This window comes from Medicago truncatula, chromosome 7 (assembly GCF_003473485.1).
Source record: "Medicago truncatula cultivar Jemalong A17 chromosome 7, MtrunA17r5.0-ANR, whole genome shotgun sequence".
In the NCBI taxonomy this organism is placed as follows: domain Eukaryota; kingdom Viridiplantae; phylum Streptophyta; class Magnoliopsida; order Fabales; family Fabaceae; genus Medicago; species Medicago truncatula.
The window spans coordinates 55,210,016-55,232,497 of NC_053048.1; the positions used below are offsets into that span (position 1 = coordinate 55,210,016).

Sequence of the window (22,482 nt, forward strand, 5' to 3'; positions counted from 1 at the left end):
TTTTCAAAAAAAATAAATATAACACTAACTTTTAATATAGTTTTCGGACAAACTTATTTATTTAATGAAATCCTTACGAAAGTTGTATGATACTATCTTGCTAGAATATGATCTCGAAACATTCAAACAATTTTAAAACATATTTAAGATAAAAATCGTTGGTTTAATATCGTCCCAAATTTTTTTTAAATAGTTAAAATTCGTTTGAACGAAAAATTAATCGTCCTAAAACACCATTTTTCTCTGTGAGTTTTTTTATTACACTTTGATCCAACCTAAGATAGTACTACTACTTCTGACATTGTCCTCTTTCCTTTAATTAATTATTTTTCTTTTATTTTCTACCAAATGCAAAAACACAGATTTATAAAGGATAAAAACCCTCTCAATGTCTCTTAATTGTTAATGGAAAAAAGAAGACGGGATTGATTTTTAATATACAAAATTGATAATAATAATAAACCTAAAAAAAAAATGATATCCCCACATGTCCTTAGAACACATGATCATGATCCACCAGTCATGTTAGCAAGGTTTTTCCACTAAACTAGACCAAATTGTCCTTTTTTTAAATATTTAGTTTAAATTTACAAGTGTATTACTTATTTATTTACCAACATGTCCCTAGTTTTGTTACATAACATTTTTGCAATATGTTAAAATATTAGGATGAAAAAAATCAATTAATCCTCTCTCCTTAAAGGTAAATTGGAAAAACAATATTATAGCCTGTTAATAGATTGAATAGTACTACCTATTTTCAAAATTTTCATACATCTATAATAATAATTTTTTAGGAGAATAATAATAATTATTATTATCATTATCATAATGTTTAGCTGCTACCAAAACAATAATCAACCTTAAATGAAATAAAAAATACCATTCAACCTTATTTTGTTATGAAATCAAACTTTATATTATTACGAAAGAAAGAAAGAGAGAGAGACTTGAAAGAAAGAGACACCAACGTTCTTCTTAAAAAGAAAGAGAAACTAACATTCAACTACAGTTAAATAGTGGAACTACAATGAACATTGCTACTTAATTAGTTCTTACAAATGATCATTTTTGTAATAAAATGCAGACAAATATGCCTTTCCTTGTTCACAGAAATTAACATAATAAAGCAATACATAGAAGATATTTTTATAAGTTGATTTCAAACGGAGGTCTCGTTGCCGGTGTTGTTGTCGCTAGCATAGACATAAAGATAAAATAAATAAAGTGTTTTATAATTGGTCAATAAATGTTCAACTAATCAATCTTAGGTTGTTTCCTACGATTTGGTGGAACTTACATTGTCTTGAAACCTAAAAATTTGTTTTTTTAATGTTCATATTCGATTCTATTCCAAATAAAATAAAGAAAAGAAATAGTTAATAATATAATCAACCAAGAAATTATGATTTAATTATTTCATTCTTCATTTATCTAGTCGAAGTTTAATTCATGAATAATTTTTATTGAATTATCCAAATAACTTCGATATTCTTTTTTTTTTCATTTCTATCCATGTAGTTTTTTGTGAATACATACAGTTTTTGTTCTTATCTTAAATTTTGAACCATTCTTTTAATTCTTCATTCTTTCTTTTTCTTTATTTCTATTTTTGAGTTATTCAATACCTAAATTTAGAGTAGCAACAGAACAAATTTAGATAGTCATATATAACTAATGAATATCTATTATGACATATATGTGTGTTTGTTCAATACCGTAAACCAATTAGTTATACCTTAGATTCAATAGGATTCGAGAATCATTCTTGGAAACCCCTAAAAAACTAAGAGTTGTCTTGTAACGATTAGATTCTATATACACTTAGTTCGACCCCCTCACCCTATTTTTTGTCCTTTCTTTTATTCATTATTATCCCATATGGATCGAATTAATCTAAATCAATTCGAAAGACCAAATTATTACTATGGAAATATTCGAATTTAATTTTATTTAGGAAAATCAAATAAATTTTTGTCAATTATTAAATGTGAATGAATGAAACGAAAATATTTTGTAGTTCGATATAACATTTTTTTTTGAATCACATGTCGTAAACAACATAGATATCATCCGAAATTATAGTTCCCAATCTAATATTTATAATATTAATTAAATATAATATACTAATAATTAATATAATATACTAATCATTAAATATATTAAATATACTAATCAATTTTGACATCTAATAAGAATTTTAATTAATTAATTAATATATTGATAACAAAGGTAGAATATGTTTATAGTTCTAATTGAATGAACAAAATAATAAATAAAAATAATATTCATTGGAGTAAAATACAAATTGTCAAAAAAAGACTATTTTGATAACTAATCAATGATAGCCTTCCATGGATTCACCTATATAAGTCGCAGCTAAGGTAGTAAAAATAAGAGTTTGAATACCGCTTGTAAATAATCCCAGAAACATAACAGGTATAGGAACTTCTAAGATGTTAATCGGTAAAAGGATTGGAGTTGGTTGGATGTATTTACCAAAATAAGCCAATCCTTTTTTTGAAATACCCACATATAAATAGGCTACTGACGTAAGTAAAGCTAATGCAACAGTAGTATTTATATCATTTGTGGGTGCAGTTAATTCTCCATGAGGTAACTTTATAATTTTCCAAGGCAAAAGAGCCCCTGACCAATTCGAAACAAAAATAAATAGAAACAAAGTTCCAATAAACGGAACCCGCAGACCATATTCTTCTCCAATCTGAGTTTTGCTCACGTCTCGGATGAATTCAAGGACATATTCAAAGAAATTCTAACCAGACGTTGGAATAGTTTGCGGATTTCTAACAACTAGAATGGTTGAAATTAATAAGATAGCAATTACAACCCAAGACGTAATAAGTACTTGAGCATGCACTTGAAAATCCCCTATTTGCCAATAGAAATGTTGACCTACTTCGACAGCAGATATATCATAGATTAATGTTGTAACGACCCAAATTTTCGGACGTTAATTAGCAACTTCTTAGTGCAAAGATGAATATTTTTTTTCTCTAAAAAAATAACAATAACTTAAAACTCCTTGGCTTCAAGATAAAAATAAATAAATTTCTCTTAAATTTTCAAAACAGTAAATTAGAGTTCTTACATTAAAAGTATAAATTCTTAAGAACCAGACTTTTGACCTTTTCCTACCCAAGACAAATCCTAGCTGGTCATAGCGGTGGATGCTTGTGAAAAGTTTTCTTAACAAGACTAATACCAGTGTCAGAAAATAGTAAGACTCCAAATGTGCACCACTGTTTCACTTGTGCCTTCTTCTACTAGATCATTTTGCCTCCCTGACGTCACCGCCAAGGAGGAAAGACGAATTGACGGTTATCTGTCCAAAAGTAAGGGTCATCTCCAACTAACAAACATGGTACAAATAGGCATGCAACATAGATTTCATGAAAATAAAAATAAATGAAACATATATGACACATTACTCCAGTTTCATAATCATCACCCCTAGCACCAAGTTACACTCTGACTAAAATGCATTAGTCCCTAATGGTCAATCTATATGTGCATGCTCATGATCCGGATTTCACCTCTAAACGGAGCCAATTGTCCCACCATTGGAAAATATACCCCACCATTGGGCAATACCCCACCATTGGGTAATAACTCCTAAAAATTCGATGTTCAGTACCCCATCATTGGGCATTTTTCTGAATCATCTAATGCATATGAATCGTCACTACACCACCATTGGGTAGTAACTCCTAAAACTCGATGGTCAGTGCCCCACCATTGGGCATTTGTCTGAGTCATCTAATGCATGAATATCTCCGTAAATACCCCACCGTTGGATAAACTCCTAAAATCAAAAGTCTAATACCCCACCATTGGATATAGTTTTGAATCACCATTTTAGTTACTTAAGGTTATTCACCCATAAACAAATAGTATTTACATGAAAACAACACCACAAAAATAATACACATAATATTCATGCCAAAACAACAACACCAAGATAATTAGAGATGTGATAATTGAACACAAAATATGAAACACAATACAGACACCGTACGGTATAGAATCCTGTATTTTTCTTTCTTTCTTTCTTTTTCTCTCCTCTCCCTCCCACACGACTTCTTTCTTTCTCATCTCTCACCCATCTACAACTACGCCTCTCTCGCTCTCCATTTGCAACTCTCTCCGACCACCGGAGACCGCCGTCGTGCAGCCTCGTAGCCTTCTTTTCGTTTACAACAACACCACCATCCCTCACCTTCTCCGATCCACTCAGATCACACACCACCACCACCTTAACTTTCTTCTCGGATTACAACACCATCACCGGATCTCACACACCACCACCTCAGCCTTCTTCTCTGTTCATAGCACCACCACCATCACCATCCTTCTCCTTCTCAGATCCACTCGGATCTCATAAACCACCACACACCACCGGAACGTGAATAAGAGACTTGTCTCGCCGCCTTCCCTTGTTGTCCCACCGCCATTTTAGTCGCCTTCTCCGTCGTCGAAATTTGGCCGTGAAAGAACCAGCTTGTGAGAGAGAGAAGAGAGAGGATACGATGAGTTTGAGAGAAGAGGGAAAGTGACAGGTTTTTTGCAAGTGAAATGTCAATTCTGTCCTTTGCACTTTAGTGATAATTACGAGATTGCCATTGGTGTCGTATTTGTGTCTAAAATTGTGTGTTTGTTTATTATTTCTCAGATAATTATCACATCACCAATATATAGCACATAGCATTCACTTCAAAACAACAACACTATGATAATCATCACAACACAAATATATTCACACATACACGTATGGAAGCGCGTGGAGTGATGCCCTTACCTTTACAACAACGGTCCTCATGCTCCATAAGCAACGGTCTTTGTTCTACTACCTCTATACCTTCACAATTAAATACTTAATAACTTAGTTTCATACTTGAGGTACTCCTGATCCGTACTAAGGGCTTTGGTTTGGTTTAAGGTAACTAACTCTTGCCTGGTTAATTACTTTGTTGTCAAAATATAATATAGTAAACACGAGTATTAAATATAACTATAATTACTATGTTATTGACTACTCAATATCTTTAACTAGAGTACCTATATGGGTAACATTTTAAATACACTTTGATGAGTAAAAATAAAGACTATAAATGCAATTTATTTAATTAAAATAACTTCAAACAAGTTTCTTTACGCAAACCCATCAAAATAAACCGTACAACATTATATTCTTTTAAATTTAACAAAATAAAACACAATCAGGATATGTAAATAAAATAGGATGTTAGCTTTATCAAGTATACTTTGATATTTTGAATTCAATTCGAACCAGTACTGTTACAAGAAGTCCCTTGTCGACCAACTATAGCCATTGCAATAAAATAAAATAAAATAAAACAGTATTAACATTCAAGATATGTTAATTAATGAAAATAATTTTGACAACTAGTTCTCTGACTCTAAAACTTAACTTTGACCACTCAAAATTATATCTATCCTATATATCTTTTCTAGTACGCACCACATATAGTATACATTACTACTACCATCAATTCTATTCTACACAAAAATAATCAAATTAAAATCTGCTTTACTCTCAAAACTTAGACTTCCTGATGTTTCAACAATCATTTTGCTCAAATCACATTATGTAATGAAGGACCAAAAAAAAGTTTTATTTCAAACTCCAAACGTACCTTAGACCTAACAAAAATAATTGGAATAGTGCATAACCAAAAATAGTTCTCTAATTCCAACTTATGATAACTTTTGTTTTCTTCCAAAAACTTAACTGAAGACTAGAACAACAAAAATTGCAATCATGCTCTCTTACATGCAAAAAGTTCACATCAATGTTCCTTTTACACTTAAAAGTTTGACTACTAATTCAAAAAAAACACACTTTTAACTTAATGAGGATTAATAAAACAGCAGTCCATTTGTACTCAATGGTTAAATTCATATAGACATAAATGACACGAAATAGGGAATAAATTCCATAAGAAAATGAAAGAAAAATAAGTAAATGCAAGAGCAGCAGTTACTAAAATTTGAAGATACTTTTAGAACAAAGCAAAAACACAAACTGGACTATGGGTTTAACAATTCAAAGTTTTTCCATAAACTACACTAAAAGGTGTCAAGGGCATAAAATGGTTGAATTCTCTAGCAAATAAGTATTAATGAAAAATTATAGCAAGAGTGAAGAAAGTCTTACTTATATGATGTCTAATTGCTGGTCCTTAATTCTCTTTTCTTTCTCTTTCAAGAGTCTCTCCAATGATACCTTTCTCTATCAGTTCTTTTCAATTTTTCTAAGTGTAGAATCAGTAAAGAAATGAATGCATAGAATGAGAGAGGCAACCGACTATTGTTCATAGTGAAATAACCTCCCACTAACCCCTTCCTAAATGGGTGGCACTATGCTTAAGAAGTGGAAAGTGAAATTGACCATGTAACTAGGAAAGGAGGTTACATTGTTTTCTTTTAAATACATGTCCCCATTTCTTTTCTACAATTATGGATCACTCAAAATAATTAATTAGTTTAATAGCAACATGATATAAAGATGAAGAGAGACGTGCTACAGATACACACTACACACATTGAAAAAAAAGAAGAAAGCTAGGGCTAGTCATGATATGATACGGTTAACTACTATTGCATAAGGTAATTGAATCAAAGATCAAGTCATTTTCTTTATCATAATAATAGGCATAAATAGTTATAGGGTACACTATTTAATTGTAATAGATTTTGGCTATATACTTTGAAAGAAAAATACAAAATAATAATATTATCACTCAATAAATCACAAAGGTAAATTATTTTAAAGTCAAATTAAGATAAAATAATCTAGAATAAAAATATGATAAAATACCGGGATCTTACAAATGTGTTGATGTAACATAATAGAACATTCATATTGCCCTGCCCTCTAAAAAATATTATATATATATATATAACTTGAAAGGGAATTATTTTAATTCAACCATTTCCTTATTTGACTTTCATTTCCTTTTCTATTTTGAATACCTACTAATCACAAAATAATTATTTTTGCACAATTTTGTAATGCTATAATAACTGATTCCATAAATCTATGACCGTCCAACCAAATCTAAAAATTTATTTATCTTATTATTAATCAAAAATTTCGTATATAGCTAGAACCACCCTCACAAATTGCAAAAACTAATTTGTTAAGAATTAATCGGATTGAAGCCATAACATCATCATTAGCTGGAATCGAAATATCTGCTAGATCTGGGTCACAATTTGTATCGCTTAAACAAGTCATTTGAATTCCCAAAGTGATACATTCTTGAAGAGCCGTATATTCTTCTTGCTGATCAACGATTATTACTATATCGGGTAACCCTATCATATATTTTATGCCACCCAGATATGTTTCCAAATGAGATAATTGTCTCTTGAACATAGCGGCATCTCTTTTTGGAAGAGAGATCAGTTTCCCTGTCTTTTGCTCCGTTGTCAAGTCCCTGAACTTACGAAGTCTCGTTTCTGTAGTATACCAATTCGTTAACATACCTCCGAGCCATTTTTTTATTAACATAATGACATCGAGCTCTTATTGCAGTCTGTGTTACTGAATCGGCTGTTTTTTTTTTTGTACCAACAATTAAGAATTGTTTTCCTAAGCTTGCTGCATCAAAAACCAAATCACAAGCTTTTGATGAAAAACGAGCAGTTCGAGTAAGATTTGTAAAAGGTGTCATTCGAGGATTCCATTTCCGAGTATCATGGCCAAAATGAACTCCAGCTTCCATCATCTCTTCAAAAGTTATGTTCCAATATCTTTTTGTCATTTATCCCCACACATTTTTTTTTAAAAGTGAAAAAAACGAGACCAGGTTTGCTGAAATAACAATAAATAATTGTTCCGATGGAACCTTCTCTTTTCTAGATGATTGGCAGTTAATATATAATCAGGCCATTGATTTTTTTCTATTTATTATACTTTATTACCAAAATCACCCAATCAAATGACTGCATTTAAAGGGATGAATTGAATGATTCCTAAAAGCGCATTCAATCCTATAGTTCTAATGTATCACAGAAAATTATTTGAAATGAAAAGAATCAAATAATTTTCTGTGATGGAACAAAAGATTTCGAATTTCTACTTCGAATAATTTTTATTTTCAAGGTAATTTTGTTATATTGCCTTGACCGTGAACGGTGCATTATTCTTTTGAATCCGGTACCAACGGGTATCATTCCCCCTAAAATAGCATTCTCTTTAAGAACTTTCAACCAATCAATACGACCCCGAAGAGCGGCTTTTGCTAAAACTCTAGCAGTTTCTTGAAAACTCGCTTCGGATATGAAACTTTGAGTATTCAGAGATGTTTTTGTTATTCCCAATAATAAAGCTCGGTAACAAATTGCTTCTTCCAAGGCACGCCCAGTTCGTTCTGCTCGCAATAATCCAATTAATTCACCAGGTAAAAATACATTAAACATTCCATCTTCTGAGACCAAGACTTTGGATGTCATTTGACGCACAATAATTTCGATATGTCTATTATGGATGTGTACTCCCTGGGATCGATAAACCTTTTGGATTTTATTAACCAAAGAAATACGACTTTGCGCGATAGTTAGCTCAGCACCAATCAAGAATCCCCAAGGAATGCCGAGAATTCTTGTTATACACTCATTCCAAGCATCGATTCCTTTTTCGAGATTCATCGATATTGAATCAATCGAACGTATTTCTAATATTTGTTCCACTTTTGGAAGACCTTGTGTTATATCACCGGATCTCGATTTTTCATATATGAATGTAACTAAAATATCTCCTTGATAAAGGATTTCTCCATAATGGTCATGAATGGTTGCTCGTGGAGTCGCCAAAGATGGGTTAGTTGATCTTATTTATTACAGAATCCGAACAGTTATAACTTGACCCGATTTTAGTTTTAGATGTGGTCCATTTTTCATTTTAGCTATACATATATTTTCACAAATAAATTGTCCAAGACTAATTATTGTAAACGTTTTTTCACAATAATAATGATGGAGAAAATACCAATTCAAATGGAATGGATTCACAACGATATTACTGTCTAGATCGGGTTTAAAAATATTATCATTTTCGTCCATTAAATAATATTTAATGACTTAAAAAATTTCCGTTATTTTGTCAAGTTGGAAATTTTTCATTATTGATATTTGATTATGAGCTATTAAACGGTAAAGTGAATAAAAATTTCCAACTTGACGGGCTATTCCTAAAGGACCTAATGAATTATTATTATTAATTGGAATTTTAGGATTATTTTTTTTATCCCATTGTCATATTTAACATTGTTGAATGGTCTTATTTGAAAACAATTAGATGATGAAAAAATTATCCAAGATCGACATTCCTTATTTCTATTCAACAACATACGAATAGTTTCGTGATTTTGGCTAAGTGATTTTTTAATTTTTGCCTTGTAATGAATAGAAAAAAATGGATTGGTATTGATCCGATCCGATTCATTATCCGCGATCAATCCTAAATCAGATGGGTCATTTCTTTTTCTGATATATGCAGTATTCGATTTTACTAAGTCAGTTATTAGAAAGGTTAAAATATGGTTTTGGTCCCTGCAAATATGCCTCGTTTTGGTTTTAGTCCCTGCAAAAAAATTTTGTTGTTTTTGGTCCCTGCAAATATGTCTCATTTTGGTTTTGGTCCCTGGCTTCACTTTTGTGATAATTTGCACACGTGTCACATGATGACTTAACCATTTATTAGAGAAATAGTCCCTGCAAAATCTTTTGATTTTGAAAAAGGTCCCTGCAAAATATTTTGTTTTTGGAAATAGTCCCTGCAGGGACTATTTCCAAAAACAAAATATTTTGCAGGGACCAGAAACAACAAATTTTTTTTGCAGGGACTAAAACCAAAACGAGGCATATTTGCAGGGACCAAAACCATATTTTAGCCTATTAGAAAATACTCAATCAAACCGTTTGTACATACTTCAACAAAGGAAGAGGGGGCCTCCTCAATAGAAGGACTTTTTTTTGCCTTGATCCCAATTCAAGACTAAACAAGTCCGAACTAATTGAATCCTTGTGTCGGAAATTCCCCGAATGGAATTTCTGTTTCCATAAAGAATATAATTGACAACTTTGAGTTCCAGATTATTCCTTTCCTGAAATAGATTTTGGAAAAAAAGTTTTATAAAATCGATACGAAATAAAAAAAGGAGAAACTTTCCGCGCTGAATCCCTGACCCTAACCTCAAGGAAAATAAGAGAAAGAAAAAGGTTGCAGTATTTCTTTTTTTTGCTTAGAGGAGGGAGTGTTATAGGGTTTATATGTGACTGCAACCGCGGCAAAAAAAATATTACCGAGGGACTATTTTAGGGTTCGTCTAAACGAAAATATATCAAAAAACGTATCTATTAGAATTTTTTTATCAAAGCTTATGATTTAACTACATTAATAAGATCACTGCTTAATGTGCTCATGGTTAATTCGACTTAGTGAAGAAGTCTGTCGGTTACAAAAATGGATTAATCATTTTTTCTGATTGTATTGAGCACTCCCACCATTTTTAAATATGGGGTTTGTTAGAACACACCCACTAATTTTTAGATGGGAGTATTTTAGCAAAGCTACATCTTGGGGTGTATTTAACCACTTTTTAGTTATTCATTTGTTAAAATACTCCTTCTAAAAAATAAGTGGGTGTATTCTAACAAATGCCTATAGGATTTGCTAGAACACACCCACTTGTTTTTATTAGAAGATGTGTTATAGCAACATACACCTTTTTTCTTTTTTTTGAAGTGAGCAACATACACCTTAAGGTGTATTTATTAACTTTTTATTTATAACTTGCTAAAACACTCCCACATAAAAACTAATGGGTTTGTTCTAGCAAATCCTTTTAAATATATATCGTAATTGATTATTTTACTTATATTAATATTTTTAAACATTTTTAATAAAAGATATAAAAATTGATATTTTGAAAATATTGACCGAGACAAATTGAATATTTTATCTTTTACCATATGTTTTTACTACCTCCGTCCATGTATGTAAGCCCCCTTTGCATTTTTCACATTTTTTAAGAAAAATTGTTAGTGTAATTAATGTGTCTATTTTGTGTGTTAATATTACCAAATTATCCTTTGTTTATATTAGTATTAAATTTGACTTTTCATATTTCAAGACAAATTAGTTGTATTAATTAGGGGGTATGTTTAGGAAAAAAATAATAAATGCATTTAATACGCAATGTAATGTGTAATGCAATGTAATGTGATAACATATATTTTGTTTTGAATGAAACAATAATTAGCTTATTTATTCACTTTTCGAATTTATTTATTCATTACGCAATTTTAATTAGTTAGAGTCACGTTAGATTTAATTAATTTTTATTCAAATACGCAATTATTAAAAACGCGACTTTGATCGAAATTATTCCAAATGCGATTTTATTCTAAGTACCATAATGTCAAACAAAATGTGCGGAACACAAAAATAAAACATAAAAAAATCGAAAACAATTAGGCATTCATTCATTCATCCTCGTCACACAAGTCAATCAGGTTTCCCGCTATAGTCCCTGCGGCACCTTGTTTTGGTTGAGGACCAAAATAGCATGTCCTCCCGCTCCTCCTCAACCTCGAGTGATTGTACACCAGCACCTTCGAACCCTTCTTTTTTTCCAAACCATCGCAAACAATTTCGTGTCATGTCATAGGCGATTTTTATTTGTTCTTCTCATCACCTAAACCTAAACAATTCTAACAATTCTACAACGATTCATCAAAACCTAAACCTAACAATTCAATAAAAGTTCTCTAACAATTCTAACCTAAACAATCCTAACATATCATAAAATCAATATAATCGAACCTATATAATCGAAATTTAACAAACAAAAAAAAAACAAACAATTCGACCACAAAACAACAATGCAATAGGATTCAGAAAACTTACTTGTTTTTGTGATTGAAATTCGCTTGGAATAGCTTCAAATTGCTCAAAATCGCAGCAAGGAAAATCAAAAACGCAACAATAGAGTTTTGGAAACTCCTATGTCTGTTATGTTCTTATAACATTTTCCTCGACAGCTAACTACCGAAGGGGCAAAAACGTCATTTACTCGTGTATCACAGCCTTATGTAATGTGGGAACAGCAATTCTCAAATTTGTTTGAAGGATGAAGGAGGAATATTAAAAGCAAATATTCTGTTCCAAAAGAAAACAAAGTGAGAAGAGGAGAGGACAGCGGTGTAGTTGTAACAAAGCGGCAATGCAAGAAGAAGAATAAGAATAAGTAGAAGGAGTGTCTTTTCAGATATGTTGCGAGATGTTCTTCTTTTTGCAATTCCTTTAGAATAAATAAAGTAATAATATTAGTTAGTTACTTACTTACTTGTTAATAAAACAATGAATTGGGTGATTTTCTTCACTTGAAAATGAAATAAATGAATTAATTATATATTAATCTTGTTGATTTGTTGTTTATAGCTAGCTAGTATTGCATTACATAGAGAGTAAGAGATGGAGTTTGCAATGGAACAGAGTAAGAGCTTTGTCTTCGCCCTTCAGGTACCTTCATTCAGATCTATCTATTTTTTATTATAATTTAATCAAGCGTTTGAGTTCAAGTAGTTAACTAGTTTCAATTCTATGCATTTGGGTTGGAACTGTTAAGGCCTGGAAAAATAATATATCACTCGTGAATCAAACTCGAGTTCTCCCGACTCATCTCATAATAATTGAATGACTGCATTTCCATCCTCTGATTATATGCAGACTGGGTTTCATGTGAAAAGTTTGTGGTTTGAACAATTTCTAATATTGATCCTTCTCTTATGTCTTTTCAGGAACTTAAGAACCTGAGGCCTCAACTCTATTCTGCTGCAGACTACTGTGAAAAGTCTTATCTCCGTAGTGATCAGAAAGAAATGTAAGATGTTTGATTTGTAATTAGACTTTTAGTTTGTTGTTTTAGAAGGCAATCTTAGCCCCTTCTTTCAACTTTTCTTTTTGGAAATAATCAAAACTATTATATCGTAACACTGCTACAAACAGTTGATTTTATCGGAGCACTTTGCTAGTTAATGTTATGGCTAAATTTTTCTATTGTACCACTCTTTAGGTATTTCAATAAATTTAATTTGTATGTTTTGCTTTATGTGGTTAGAACAAAATATAATTATGTGAATAAAGAAGCAGATATGTAAATTTAGAGTACTTAAACAATAGTAATTTAATTCGACAATTTCTGATGACAAAAATTTGTGAACAGTCTGAAAGTGGTGACCAAAGAACACCAACTAACATTTGCTGTTGTTAATGTGACTTGTGGTGAGCACTTATTACCGGTTTCCGGCATCAGCATTATTGTTTATATGCAAAAGCATTTGTTATTCTGATTCTTAAAATGTTGTCTCAATAGTAAAGCGTAAAATGGATGTTGTGGCATATCGTCCTTCTTTAAAGGACATGAACTTGTGTCCTTGAAATTTTTGTGACTAGTTATTTTAACAGCTTGTGGGAGATATTATAAGCCCGCGCATCATCTGCTTACCGATAATTATTGTGTATTTGACCTGCATGGATTTCAGAGTTCTTGACAACATGAAAGATTACGCTGCAAGAGCTCTTGTTAATGCTGTTGATCATCTTGGGACTGTAGCCTGCAAGTTATCTGATCTTCTTGAGCAGCAAACATTGGATGTTTCAACCATGGACTTGAAGATCTCTACTCTAAATCAGGTTACAACAAAAACTTTAGAGACGTCATGTAGAATTAGGTATTTCTAATGGAGTTGAAGTGACATATTTCATATTTGCTTGCTACATGCAGAGACTTCTTACATGCCAAGTATACACAAACAAAGAGGGTGTTCGGCAACAACAGCTGTTGGCTATTATTCCTAGACATCACAAGCACTACATTTTACCAAGTAGGCTTAACTGCTATAACTTTTCTCCATAAGTAGTTATTGACTCCACAGACTTTGAATTTTGTTTTTACTTATGGTTCTTGTTCATTTCTGTTACACAATGCAAGCTAGATTCGGTCAATAAAAAGGTGCATTTCCGTCCATACAAACAGACTGATGCAAAACAAAATTCATTTAGAACCAGAAATCGTCCTCAACCTTCAGGTGCGTGGTTGGGAAAACTCTGTCGCTTGTCCTAATGTATGTTCTCCCCCCCACCCCCTAAGGTTTGTTGGTAAGTGGCGGACATTATTTTAATCAACTGAATGTGTATTGTTGTACTTAGGTACCCCTGTTGCAAAAACTCTTTCATGGCATCTAGCATCAGAAACTAAGTCGACCTTAAAAAAACGGAGTTCACATGCTTCAAAAAAGTAAGTTTTTAATTTGAGGCTGCACACGGCTGTTGCTTTATTTATTTTTCTCTTTTACCATTGATGGTATTATTGTTGCACAAAGTTGCAGAGTGTTTTTTTAACAAGTTTACACATCCACTTTTGCAGAATCAAGGATGCAAAATTCTCTGCCAAGACCACTGGAGTTTTCCACCTTACAGGTTTGTAGTTGTTGAATAATTGTGTCCCTGGTATTTGTTGGTTGTGTTTTATTCTTTCTGTTTTTCTTTTATTCCTTGATATGATTTAGTTTCCTTAGACAGTGGGACTCACAGCTTTGACCTCTCAATCCATAAGATTTTTGGACTCCCTTTTGTATAGTAAATATATTTGGTTTGTATCGTCAAATTATATGAGACTGTCTTTTCATCATTTTGAGTTGGTATCAAGAAGACTAGCCTTGCTGCAGTTGGTTTTCACTTCTTTGATTTCGAGGCATTTATGTTAGTTTTGCAAGAGTGGACTATACGGATTGAGGTTTATTGTTATTTCTTTTGGGAAAAGACTCTTTTAAATATCATTAAGAGATAAGACTTCTTTGGTGTATTCTAATGATCAACTTTTGGCATATAAGCTCTAGTTTTAGGGGTGTTGATTATTTTTATTCTTTTCCTTGTTTTCTTTCATCCGTCAATATGATTTAGCTACCTTAGACTAGATTCACAGATGTCATCTTTCTCAATTGTTTTGGGGATTCCATTTTATTCACCACTTGTATATATTTGTTTTGAATCATCAAATAATCATATATTAGATCTTAATCAGTCAGTTCAATTGGGCAACCAATGTTTGTTTTTTCCCTATAAAAATAATAGCTTAGTTGCATGCCGGCAGATAATGAAGAGATTACACGGTTCAAACCTTCAGCATCGAACAACCACGTACCAAATGGAGTGCCTACTTCTGGTGCTGCCACCCAAACACTCGGTGTCACAGGAAGGGTAATGTCATATTCATCAGCAAGTCCAAATGTTGTTCCATGCTTAATAAAATAGTCAAACTGTAATTATATTAACCCATTTTTCGCAATTGTTTACATGTTTTTTAAACTGATAATATTTTGCCATTTATTCTTTTTAGTGCTTTTGTTATGTAACATTTTTTTGGTGATGTTATTGATGATTCTGTCTGCAGGATGCATTAGAGGATTTCCGACCATTGACAACATTTGGGTCCTTTGACAATCGAAATGTGCATGAGACTGTCCATGTTCCTAGTCGCAGCAAAAGTGTGCTATCAAGTTTTTTTGTCAAGCAAAGATCTGCAAAATTGAGAGCCGGCTCGGTCTCATAAATACCTCTTCAGGCAAATGCTAGCCATTCTGTTTTGTGACAGATTTTGACAGAAGAGTTAAGGAAACACTTAAATCTACTCAGTTGCGTTATGCCCTTTCCATTCACTATGCGTCCACAAATGCCCAAAATTACTTGATTTTTTCTTCTTTTGGTAAATCAAAGTATCCCGTGCATAACTGCGGAATAGAATTACTTTATTTTATATTTGTAGTTTATGTCTTTGAATAATGACAGTGCATAATAATTGTATAGTAAGGCTAGCTGGTAGCCCCAAAGTAATGATGATCAAAAATATAATCTTCTGCTTGCTAGATTACTCAAGGCAGCCATATACTTGTGAATTATGATCCATATACACTGACACACACACTATTTAGGCACACAACTTGACTTATGATGTATTGTCCTAATAATATTGTCCTAAAATATATGTCATTTTCAGTTTTCAGTATAATAGTAATATTTTTATTTCTTTCAATTGTACTCTATTAATTATTTTCATCACTTCTAAGGTATTATATTCCATTTTGATGATAATGGTGGATACACAAATGTTTAACCAACTTAAAGTCATTCTAGTCTTTACAAGCATCTTTGATTAAAATTTTGTAATTTCATTAAGCATTTTGGAATCGCTAATGAAAGGAACTAGATTGATGCGATCTTATAATTTTAAGGACTAGTTTTGATCTTTGTTGAAAAGGGCACAAATTATAATTAAAAACTCACTTGTATTATTCGATTTTGAATGATATATACCCATGAATTAGTCACGTATATTATTATGTTAATAATGAAGTTGATCTTTGAAATTGTATGATCGTATCAGCCTAGCCTCTACGTTATCAATATTCTAAAATAATTCATGAAATTATAAAATGTCAATGAAGTTTATTTGTTTATTTGAATTTGTTATCAAATGTACCCCTACCATTAATTAGTTTCAAATTATCTAATATTTGTAGTTGGTCTAGTGGTTGGTTTGAGATTTTGGAGTGTACTCTCTCAGTGTCTCGGGTTCGATTTCCTCTAGTGTCAATTTCGGTAGACAAGTTTGCTCTGACTTTAAATGAGTCCCACAAGTAGGCGGTGGGATTGGACCTCTCAGATTAATCGGTTATTTCGATGGACAGGTTTGCTCTGACTTTTTTTTCAAAAAAAAAAAAAAAGTTTGCTCTGACTTTAAATGGGTCCCACAAGTGGGTGGTGGAATTGGACCTCTCAGATTAGTCGATTCTTAAATCGGATAATGAGTTTTTAAAAAAAAAAGTTTCAAATTATCTACAATATTAACAACTCAATGTCATTTTGACCTTACAATATCAACTAAATTTTATTAAAATTTTGTAACTAGATAAATCATCTTTAAATATTGATGATATGAGGGACTAGAATAATTTTCTAATCATCAAATATTAGATGATTAGACATTTTTTAACACAAAATATTATATGGTCAACTGTTAATAGAATAATGGGAGTGAATTTTCAAGATCTCAGTTTTCATGTTTCGATTCTCTCCGCTGTTAATTTCGGTTAACTAGTTTGGCTTCTTCAAAAAGAAAAAAAAATATCATGGGAGGAACATGCTTTAACTTCAGATGCTCAAACAACATCACAACTAACTAGTTGAGGTGCCATTTCTTTGATCTATTTAGGTAAAACTTAATAAATACTTTAATAAGTAATAAACCAATAGATAAATACTTTTAAGAAATAAATATTACAGATATGTATATAAATATAAATTGAAATTAACTTTTTCGTCTCAATATTTTTTTAGTATGCCCAACTTTTATTTATTATTCATTCGAACTGCTAATGGTTGGTTTGTGAGGAAATAGAGAAATTCTTAGATCAAAACTTGAACCTATTTCCTTATCACTAAATGAATGCATGATCAGTACATAAACAGCAACAATTGTTTGGTGCAAGATTCAGACACACAACATTTGTGCATATATATATACTTTATCTTACTCTACTCATCCAGCCCTTTGAATGGTGATAAGAATGACATAAATCCAATAGTATTAAAATATTAAACAGTTATAACAAGAAAAATGCCATAAACCACTCTTTCTTCTGACATTTGATTTTGAATTAAGAAAAATGGTGATTTTGAATCTTCTGACATGTGAAGGATGAACCCAACGATTCAGATTCAACTAAAACACTTTCTTTTTCAATCATAAAGTATTAATTTCAATAGGTTTACATCTATAACTATAAAAAAATGCGATAAGCCACAATAAATATCAGGCACTCTCCAAACTCCAAAGTTCACATTGATACATCTGTTTGACAACACCAAAAAACTACCAAGTAACGCTAAGGAAATTCAACGGATCAACCATTGTAGAGTTGCTTTTTGATCACTGTCAAGCTTCAATTAGATTCCAATCCAGCCAGCAAAAGGATCAAACATGCATGGTACACAGTTGCTTCTAAACATAGAAAAGGAGTGACAAAATTTTTGGTATGCATAGCTTTCCCTGTTTTACTGTATCAGATTCTAGGTGCTGCATTAAGAATCACAGGTTCGTTGTCAGTTGCATGCCAGAAAAACATATATAGTAAAATACCCACAGGAAAATAAACAATTAGCATATAACAGTGTAGCAACGCAAAATTGCTAATAGGAGATGAATAAGATTGGCTTGCCAAATAACTGAGTTGAAACTCATAGTTAGTTAGCTAGCATAAATGTCTTCCTGAGAGCCACTGAATCTTCATAGAAAATAATATACATATCAGTATAAATTCAGAGTATCTACCTCCACCAATTGTTGCTTCAGGCAACCGCTCGATTGAGTATCTATGTTTGGTGATGTACATTATTGGCACACCAGGAATCTGCAATACAGAAACCAAGTCCATGAGTCATGCATCCAGGTTCAACATCAAAGCAATGACAAGTAGAGAAACGATTAGTTATTTTACCTTCCGGATCCTCCTCTTCAAGTCTCGATCACATGTCGCGACAATGAAGCATTTACTCTGCTCCCAAGAAAATGGTTTGTTTAAATAATTTGGAACAAAATAATGAAACAGGGTGTAGGTGTGTGTTGCTGTTGCTGTTACTCTTTTATTCTTATTTCAAATTATTCCTTAATAAAATAAAACTGTTATACTTAAATGGATATACATAGCAATCGCCAAAGAAATTGGAAACCATGAACACCAAGAATTAAGCAAATAATACTTGATTGTAATCATTAGCTCAGCTATGAATTCACAGTTAAAAAAACTTTTTTGCAATGTTCAAAAGTAGATTAAGCTAAGAGAGAAGAAAAGTACTCAAACTCAAAACTAGTTGATCAAGATGACCCCATATACTGCCAAGAGATTAAAATATGCAAGACCTAAAAATAGACACTGAAATTCTTTGTCATTATTTTGGATCTTGCCTTCATTATTTGATCAAAACAATAATCTAAAACCGTTTTTTCTTTCCATGAGATCATAGGACACGAAAAAAACAGTAATAGATCATTTTCGTTAAGTCTGACAGCCTTTGATCAACCTAAACAATCAAACTAATCCCATATGCTATTTAACAGATGCTTAAAAACAAATCACACCTCGGTAACTCTGTCAACAAGGCAGTCATCAGCATAGGTACCCCTATGAGTACAGAGTAATCTCTCAAATCGAGGATCCTTTGCAATCCTGCCATTATAGAAGTGATAAATCAATACAACCTGAAGCTAAAACTGGAAAAATATAATTCATTTTCTGTAATAAACTGAGAGATGGCTTGTATCATAAATATAATCAATAGTAGCATGAAAAGAAATGATTTTTCCCATTTTACGGGAGAAAATGGATGAATGAAGTCTGGATATCTGATTTCTTTTATCTTCCAAAATGAAAAATAGGGATTTTAGTATAAAAATATCCCAACAAAAAATTTGGCAGCCGTATAGTAAAGATGAAAACTAAACAAAAAGCATCGTAAAGCCCAGCATGCATAACACAATTGCGAATTCTTACGCATACATAGCAGGCGTATGAAAATATAGACCATTAAAAATCAAGGCACATAAGATCTACCTTAGAGCTACACGATATTTTGTGCCCAACTTCTCTAGTTCTGCCATCACACAGTCTGTGATACACGGGGTACCTGAAAATCCGAAGTATTAACAGGACAACGATAAGAATAATGTATAGGATGTTAGATTCAAATATGCCATACCACATTCGAAGACCAACTTTCCAATCATAGGAAAGGCTATCAAAACACAAGCTCAAAAGGAACCCCAACATTCAACAAAACATATACATCAAAATACACAGATTAAGTGAAGTAATCATCAATTCAACTCACATTTTGCATATAAGCAGTCCATCATTCCTTTCTCCAAATCCAACTGCAGAAAAAAAGTCCTTTAGGTCAGCCACACCAATAAAGAAACTTCAAAAATAAAATTATAAAACTCACACTGTTTGAATTAGATCAATCAAACATTAAAATGATTTACAACAACAACAACAACCAAACCTTATCCAACCAAGGGGGTTGACTGCATGGATCAAATTGCACCACAATGTTCTAACATAAACCATATTTCAATCCAACTCATTAAACTCTACAACTTTCTTAACGATCTCTCTTATAGTTTTTCTAGGCCTTCCTCTGCCTATAATGATTTGACTATCCACCATATGATCTACTCTCCTTACTACAGAATCTACAAGTCTTCTCTCTACATGCGCAAACCACCTAAGCCTAGATTCCACCATAGGTGTTACCCCAACTCTCTCTCTAATGTTGTCATTTCTAATTCTAACATCCTCATTTCTTCTAGGCTTATTTTATCCGTGTTGTTTTAATTTTCCACAGATTTATCCGCATGTTTTAATTTTCCACTAGAAATTTGTTAAATTTATCATTCCAATGCTTTGAGGAAACGCTCATAAGTATCATACTATCATAAGTACGTAGCCAAAATACAATCACAAACATCATTGGCATCATACACTATAAGATTGAACAAAAATCACTTACCTATTCAAAAAAAGATATAAAATTCACAATAAAAAATACATCAAAAAGGAAATTAAAAAAATAAAATAACACATACTTTATTCTGAATGGAGAAATTGATGAAATTGGTATCGACCAAAACACGATAAGGAGGTCCCAAAGCAGTGTTGTAGTGAAAGAAAAGTGCCGAAGAATGAGTAGGACTGAATAATGCAAATTCAGAAAAGTGATTATTAAAACCTAAAATAAAAAATAAAAAAAATTTGATAAATTGAATAGGAATGAAAAGTAAGAAGAAAGGCTTACACGTTTCTGGGTAACTTTTCTTTAAGAGTGTTCTTCTTTTCTGGGTTCAAAACCGCTTCTTTATAGCTGAAATTGAAACAAAAATTAAAAGTGAAAATAGAGTGAAAAAACGAAGCATATGAATTTAGAGAAGGGGAAAATAAATTACCTTTTGATTGCTTTGGAAGTGACCATCTTCTTCATAACAGCGAATTTGGGTCCTTTCTTAGCTTTACCCATTGTTCTGCGAAATTGACAAGCTAGTAGTTATAGCTTCACTGTAAACGTGAACTGTTGCCGAGGTTTCGCTATACTCCAGACAAAAACGAAGTGAAGAAGAAAGCAAAATTAGGGTTACAGCTTGATGTTTTTATTTGGTTTTTTTTTTTTTTAAGGATGTTTTAATTTGGTTCATTGAGTTCATTTTTGCTCCATTTAAGAAAGACTCAATTTTTCCCTTTTCACCTCATAGATGACTGACATGTGGAAAATTTAAAACGAAAATCCGGTGGGTTGTTTCATATACATGAGAGAGCATGCTGGTTTTTTTTTAACGTTTTAATCTCAACCCTTAATTTTAATTTTGCCACATGTCAGTTATCTATGAGGTGAAAAGGGAAAAATGGAGCCTTCTTAAATTGAGCAAAGATGAACTCTGAGTCCATCTTTGCTCCATTTAAGTTTGCTCCATTTATCCTATTTACCATCATGGATGTATGACATGTGGCAAAAGAAAAAATCAAAGGCTGAGATTAAAAGGGTTGGAAAAAACTTTGTTTTGTCAAAAACAAGGCTACGCGCTTCTGTTTTTTTTTTCTTTCTGTTTTTTGTTTAATTAACAAGGCTACGCCGGCGAGAGGGAAGCTTAGCCAAGATTAAATCCAAAGTTGATTGCATAGCAACTCCTCCTTGTCATGCCTTTTGTTGGTTAGATCAATGACGTTCTGAGCTTGTTCCACAAACTGATCAAAGGCTTCTCTTGTGACAAACTGAAATGATGGAAGTTCCTGCTGATGTTTCAGTTGTTGTTGTTGAAGCATATTGAAACCTGGCTGATGGGTATTTAGATTTGGTTGGATTACCCCCACCTTGTGACGGTAATGAATTGATGTTGGTCTGTTGGGGATTAACGGTGTTTTGAGATTTATTCTCCATTGTTAGCATTTTCATAGATAATCAGACTGAAAAGAAGGAACACCAGTATCGAGTTAAATAATCGATGTTCAATACAGTAGAAACCTAAGCTATCTTTAAAATTGATGAATTCCACACAGTCGTTGTATGAATGGAGAGGGCAGCGTCGGCGCCGGCGCCGACGAGAGGGAGAGAGAAACATGGAAGTGATGATGGTGAGAGGAAGAAGAAGGGTCATGAATGGTGTGGAGTTGTATCTCAGAAAAAACAGACGCGCGTAGCCCTTGTTTTTGACAAAACAATGTTTTTTCCAACCCTTTTAATCCCAGCCCTTGATTTTTTATTTTGCCACATGTCACACATCCATGATGGTAAATGGTGTAAATGGAGCAAACCTACTACAT

At 32.3% G+C, this 22,482-nt stretch overlaps 3 protein-coding genes and 2 pseudogenes across 4 annotated transcripts; 1 reads left to right on the plus strand and 4 right to left on the minus strand.

Annotated features, from left to right (window-relative positions):
• Nucleotides 1-2,338: 2,338 nt before the first annotated feature.
• LOC120576803 (ATP synthase subunit a, chloroplastic-like) lies at nt 2,339-6,922 on the minus strand (annotated as a pseudogene).
• A 33-nt stretch (nt 6,923-6,955) lies between these two features.
• LOC120576802 (30S ribosomal protein S2, chloroplastic-like) lies at nt 6,956-7,852 on the minus strand (annotated as a pseudogene).
• Nucleotides 7,853-7,983: 131 nt separating this feature from the next.
• Nucleotides 7,984-9,053, minus strand: LOC120576801 (DNA-directed RNA polymerase subunit beta''-like). The gene is given in 1 exon segment (XM_039827294.1): nt 7,984-9,053. A coding segment is annotated over 1 exon segment (864 nt). The 5' UTR covers nt 8,950-9,053; the 3' UTR covers nt 7,984-8,085.
• Nucleotides 9,054-12,187: 3,134 nt separating this feature from the next.
• Nucleotides 12,188-16,008, plus strand: LOC11431339 (protein ABIL1). 2 transcript variants are annotated; one of them, XM_024769583.2, is made up of 10 exons: nt 12,188-12,369; nt 12,494-12,574; nt 12,853-12,935; nt 13,597-13,747; nt 13,839-13,938; nt 14,050-14,142; nt 14,264-14,351; nt 14,481-14,533; nt 15,193-15,313; nt 15,507-16,008. In XM_024769583.2, exons 2-10 carry the CDS (start codon nt 12,527-12,529, stop codon nt 15,514-15,516), a joined length of 747 nt encoding a protein of 248 aa, XP_024625351.1. In that variant the 5' UTR covers nt 12,188-12,369; nt 12,494-12,526; the 3' UTR covers nt 15,517-16,008. The 2 variants fall into 2 exon arrangements, with proteins under 2 accessions (XP_024625351.1, XP_003626514.1); XM_003626466.4 differs by having other exon boundaries at nt 12,189-12,369; nt 15,207-15,313.
• Nucleotides 16,009-17,804: 1,796 nt separating this feature from the next.
• Nucleotides 17,805-21,357, minus strand: LOC11431764 (rRNA-processing protein FCF1 homolog). Its single transcript, XM_003626467.4, has 9 exons — nt 21,114-21,357; nt 20,966-21,031; nt 20,757-20,862; nt 20,000-20,042; nt 19,723-19,795; nt 19,251-19,338; nt 18,610-18,666; nt 18,444-18,522; nt 17,805-18,188 (listed from the first exon to the last, which is right to left on the minus strand). Exons 1-9 carry the CDS (start codon nt 21,182-21,184, stop codon nt 18,175-18,177), a joined length of 597 nt encoding a protein of 198 aa, XP_003626515.1. The 5' UTR covers nt 21,185-21,357; the 3' UTR covers nt 17,805-18,174.
• Nucleotides 21,358-22,482: the final 1,125 nt, after the last annotated feature.